General features: G+C 31.3%; 1 protein-coding gene across 1 annotated transcript; it reads right to left on the reverse strand.

The window, feature by feature from the left end:
- Positions 1–394: 394 nt before the first annotated feature.
- Positions 395–2,734, reverse strand: LOC133290236 (F-box/kelch-repeat protein At3g23880-like). Its single transcript, XM_061488305.1, has 2 exons — positions 1,586–2,734; positions 395–623 (listed from the first exon to the last, which is right to left on the reverse strand). The coding sequence occupies exons 1-2, from the start codon at positions 2,718–2,720 to the stop codon at positions 598–600; spliced, it is 1,161 nt and encodes a 386-aa protein (XP_061344289.1). The 5' UTR covers positions 2,721–2,734; the 3' UTR covers positions 395–597.
- Between the last annotated feature and the right edge of the window lie 2,479 nt (positions 2,735–5,213).

Consider the following 5,213-nt stretch of genomic DNA (forward strand, 5'->3'; position numbering starts at 1 on the left):
TCTAAAAGTCATACTTGAGAAACATAGATATCCGCTGAAAAGCTCCCAACCAAACACCACCAAATGCTTTTATGCTAAATTCTAAAATAATGTAGATAACAATATGACAACAATTATAAAAGTTGAAAGTGCAGCTTTGGTCATTAAATTAAAATTAACTTTTTAAGAATTTCCTTCTTCACATTATTAAAAAAAATATTTTACTTTTCTCTCGTAAAACCAAACCGAGTCCTATCAATAATAGAATGAACATGCATAAATTTTCATTCAAACAGAAAAAAGAAAAGAAAAAGGTCCATTAAGCATGTTCTAAGCAAAAGACAATGAGCCCGGAAAAAGGCTAGAGCAGCATAGGTAGAACAATTAGGAACATAAACCAACCGAACAAATTCATGATAGAGCATTAATTTATCAATGATCCAAAGGCCAAAAAATAGAATAAAGTAACTTAAACACTTGAACTGTATGCAACTTGCGAGTTAATCAAAATGTACCTTGACTTCATGAGAATGTATGCATAGACAATATAAATCTACAGTTCTAAATACTTAAAAATCCATTGCAGAAGATTCATTCCTAAATCCTAACCGTTCTCGTTCATGATTGAACTATCTCCCCAGCTTCTGCATAAAAAAAAAGAAATGTTAAGACACAGGATGTTCCACATAACAATAGAGCATGCATCATATTAGTTTGTAGAAAATAGACAACAGCTAATGAATTCCATACAAAGATGTTATTATACATAAATTACTTAAGTAGTCATCAAACTGATAAATCCTGCCTAGAATCAGACAAGCTATGCAGAAATGTAAAATGATCGCAACATGAAATGTGAGATCCTAACTATTACATAAAACTATATTCAAGATCGAGACTATATATATATATATATATATATATATATATATATATATATATATATATATATATATATATATTCACATACAAAAAATATAAGGCATAATAAGGTATGTAGGATCTCGAGTTTGACAATTTTAACTTGAAGAGTCATGTAGAAGAAATAGAAAAAGTTTACAACTATTTTGCAATATTACATTCTACATTGGCTAAATTAAAAAATGTACAATGCAAAGGATTTGAAAGAGCAACAATTCCAATTCCAGAAACTCAGATTGTATTTTAATTCTTCACCAACAGCCAAGCAACAAGAGACACAAGACTGATAATCACCAGTTTTTAAGATAATAAGTTGTACAATCAACAGTTGAAAGACGAATAGAGAGATGAACAAGTTACAAAAAAAGGACAAGAAAAATCATTCAAATCACATCATCAATGGTTTCAAGCCTTTCAGATTATTAAAATCAACAATATTATATGTCACCTGATTAATATCATCATATATCTCCATAAGTTCAAGTCAAAGTTAGAGGTATCACATTAAAATTAAATTATAGAAAATAAAAGGCACCTAAATACAATAAATTACAGCAAAAGGCACCAGGTGATTTATTTTCCACAACATTGGTAAATTCCCACCAAAACTCATCATTTCTCATAACTTCACAATTCTCAATAAATAGGAATTAAATGGTCAAAAGAATTAGAGAACATTACATACCGCAATTCTTCTGGTTTGTCTCTGTTGGTGGTGTTTTCATGCTTACACCACAGTCACTCGGGAGTGACAGCAGACTCTCTGTATGCATAGCTGCCATGCACGGATAAATATCATAAGAATACTTGCCATTTTCTAGAAAATTTCCCTTGTCTTTAAATTTCATCAGTTCCAGAGAATTTCCCTCATCATTAAATTTCATCAGTTCTAGAAACTTTCCCTTATCGTGAAATTTCAATTCAGAATGACAACTGAATGCAACAAGTTCACCACCTTTGGCAAAGCATAGAGGTGAAATTTTCCTATTATGAATCACAAACAAAGTCCAAGATGACTCCACTTTATATTCTTTCATCATCCACACGTAAGTTGAATCAACGTCCCAGCAACATAGAGTAAGACACCCTCCCATTATACACAAACGATGACGAAATACACGATCAGAGAAATAAGATCTTGGCAAAGATATCTGGGATAAATTCTTCTCTATCAAATCAAAGACAATAATTACATTAACCAATACATGTTTAATTTTAATAGGAGAGTGAGCCAACCAATGAATAGCACCATTAAAGAACAATCCAGATCGAGTATAGATCACTCGATATTGATAGAGGCGATGCTGAAAGGGAGTATTGAATTTTTTCCATGAATTGGTTCTGAAAGAGAAAAACACCGAATCGTCCTGGCATAACACAACTACCAAGTAGTCATCAGTGGAAGGGTCATATCCAAAACCAATAAGGTATGGCTGCGGATAAATATATTTCTTTCTTACAATCTCAGGGCACGATAGTTGTTTGTGGAAACCAGTTGATGGATTCCACAGATAGAGATTAGGGTTTTCGTCTCTTCCTAAAAGTAAGAAACCTCTACACGAACCAAAAATCGCAACAGGTTCACCAGGCTGTGGACGCGGGGAAACAAGGCTCACAAGAGCAGAATCATCATGAAGCGATGCGTCAACATCAATGGATAGAGCTTCGCTACCAGAAGATGCTACGCAGAGTACTCTATTTGAGGGTGTGGCAGATAGTTCAAAATGCGATTTTGCAAAATGAGGATTAGAAATTAGAGAAAGCCATGACTTACACACACACTTGAATCGAACAAGGGATTTCACAGGTAATCTCAACATAATTTCTTCTATCAAATCCCCATGGAGCTTACTCTCCATCGCTCCTTCCCCCCGTTTTTTCATCTCAACACCGATTTAGGTTAGGGTTAGGGTTAACTCATATGATATATAATCAACAAATTTAAATAAAAGAAGGGAGGGATATTGTGACAACCAAGTTGTGTTACTACAAGTGACTACCAATCAATCTCACCGTAAATCGATTATGTTGATCCAACGGTTATATTTATTTCCCATATTTAAAGTGAAAACATTAAATATGGAAAATCATAACCATACAAAGGTGAAAATAAATATAAAGTATTAAATTTGACAAATCATAACCATACAAAGATGGAAATAAATATAACCGTTAGATCAATATAACCGATCTAACAATAAGATTGATTGATAGTAACTTGGTAGTAACACAACTTGGTTGTCACAATATCCTTATAAAAAAAATATAAAAACAGAACTTTTACATAGACCTTCCTTCCACTGAGATTCCCAACAGAAAAGGAATGACAAAGAAAAACTCAGTTAAGCAAAAAGGAACAGAAAAAATCATTCTACTCAGGGACAACATCTAAGGACTGTCATACTGTGATATAGGAGCTTCCTGAGTCCTTTTGCCAAATATCAGTGCCCTTTTATTTTTCCAATCAAACTCTGACTCTAAGTGGAGACTGACTGACCGATATGCATAATAAGCATAAAGGAAAAAAAAAATTCAAAATTGATATTATTTCGAAATACAATGATCCTATTTAATAACAAGTGATGGAATGAATATTGAAATAAATTTATGTGTATTGAATTGATACAAGAGATACAATATATATAAATACATTAGTGAGCTTATCCTAGACCTAACTCAAATTTAAATTAAAAAAATTATTAGAAAAAAAAACGTGAGTGGGGTAAGGTAGACAGTATAAATGATGTGGGTCAAGCTTTGTTTGCTTGGAATTTTCATGGATTCTTATATACAAAACAATTGATAGAACAAATTATTCAGTTAGTTTGACCCTTTTTTTTAATTAAAAATTATTGTTAAGTTAAAGTTAAAAGTTGTTTGTTGATTATATAATAATCTTATCTCAAAAGTTATTTAAAAGTTCAAATTAAAAATAATTTGATATAATTTAAAAAAAGTTCCTTTTAGGAGATTTTAACTTTTAATTTTTTTTCTTCATTATAAAATAACTCCTTTTAATATAAGAACTTTTATAAAAAATTGTTTGATATAATTTCTATTTATAAGAAGAAGAAGAGAAATTAAAAAAAATCAAACACATGTTCGCAAGTTATTGGGACTTAAATTAAAGAATAAATAACATTTAGTGAAAATAAAATAAAATAAAATAAATGAGTGTACAACATAGGCTGAGTATTGTGTAGAACAATTGACATAAAATTGATGATCTCGTATAGAACAATTCACATAGGAACAGGAATTGCTGCATTGGGAGACGTAACCAAAATGTGGAAGAAATGTTTGAAAATAATATAGGGGCGTTTGATAGGAGTTATTTTTTTAGAATACCAGGAAATTGAATTTGAGATTCGTATTTATTCATGTTTAATAAGAGTTTTCACAAAATTTTCTCGGATATTTAATTTGTCCAGGATTTTTATCTATGCATAAGAAATTGTGTTGAAATTTTCCTTTCTAAAATAGCATCAAAGAGGTGATACTTTTAGAATACTGGATGATGGGATTTTCACACCAAAATATTTGGATAAATCTACCATTTCCTTCCACAAGCATACTTATAACAAAGCTATTTGTCGGTAGCACATGTGACAATGCCTAATTAACTTCTCTCTTCTTGTCTATCACCTCTTCAGTATTTGAGGGTATCCCATAAAGACACGCTACTCTCACCATTAACAAGATTTGGAGATTAGAGAGGGGAAGCTTCAATGCTTTTTGATTTGGACCCTTCTTTGAAATACAGACAGTGATCGAAACAAATTAAAGAGACAAATAATGAAGAAAATTGGAGTTCGATTTAAAGTTACTTGGCCTAGCTACACTCTTTTTCCAGCATTTTTAAATTTTTTTTTTCTCTTTTTGGTTTCTTTCATCAGCTACAAAGGAAAGAGCTCCTAGACCTTTTTCTTCTTCTCATAAGTAACTAGTGACTGTGAATAAAAAAGAGAGAGTAATATTTCACAATCAATCAAATGCAGACTCAATAAATTTAACTAAATAATACCAGTAATATTTTGTCATACTAAATAACTTTTTGTAATATTTTCAAATAATTTCTTTTTTCTACCATATTTCTAAAAATCATGATTCTCAAACACCACAATTTTTTTTTCTCTACCAAAAACTTCGAGTGAACAAATTACAGCATCACCAGTTTTGAGAATCACTTAGCCAGTTTTGTCCACTACTGTCACTCTGCCATCTAATTACAGCATTCGGGTCCAAGACATAACAAACCCAAGAAATAGGGTACTAAGCCCAAGTATTTACAACAATCTGCGATGTAATGGGCG

Source organism: Gastrolobium bilobum, unplaced genomic scaffold (assembly GCF_033153095.1).
Source record: "Gastrolobium bilobum isolate Gb01-03AN ecotype WA unplaced genomic scaffold, APGP_CSIRO_Gbil_v1 utg17055, whole genome shotgun sequence".
NCBI classification, from domain to species: Eukaryota; Viridiplantae; Streptophyta; class Magnoliopsida; order Fabales; family Fabaceae; genus Gastrolobium; species Gastrolobium bilobum.

Excerpts from the sequence above, each read along its gene's own strand:
- LOC133290236 (XM_061488305.1), bottom strand. The coding sequence starts at position 2,720 with ATGTTGAGATTACCTGTGAAATCCCTTGTTCGATTCAAGTGTGTGTGT. Across the intron at positions 624-1,585 it reads GACAAACCAGAAGAATTGCG|AAGCTGGGGAGATAGTTCAA; the intron begins GTATGTAATGTT and ends TTTTTTATGCAG.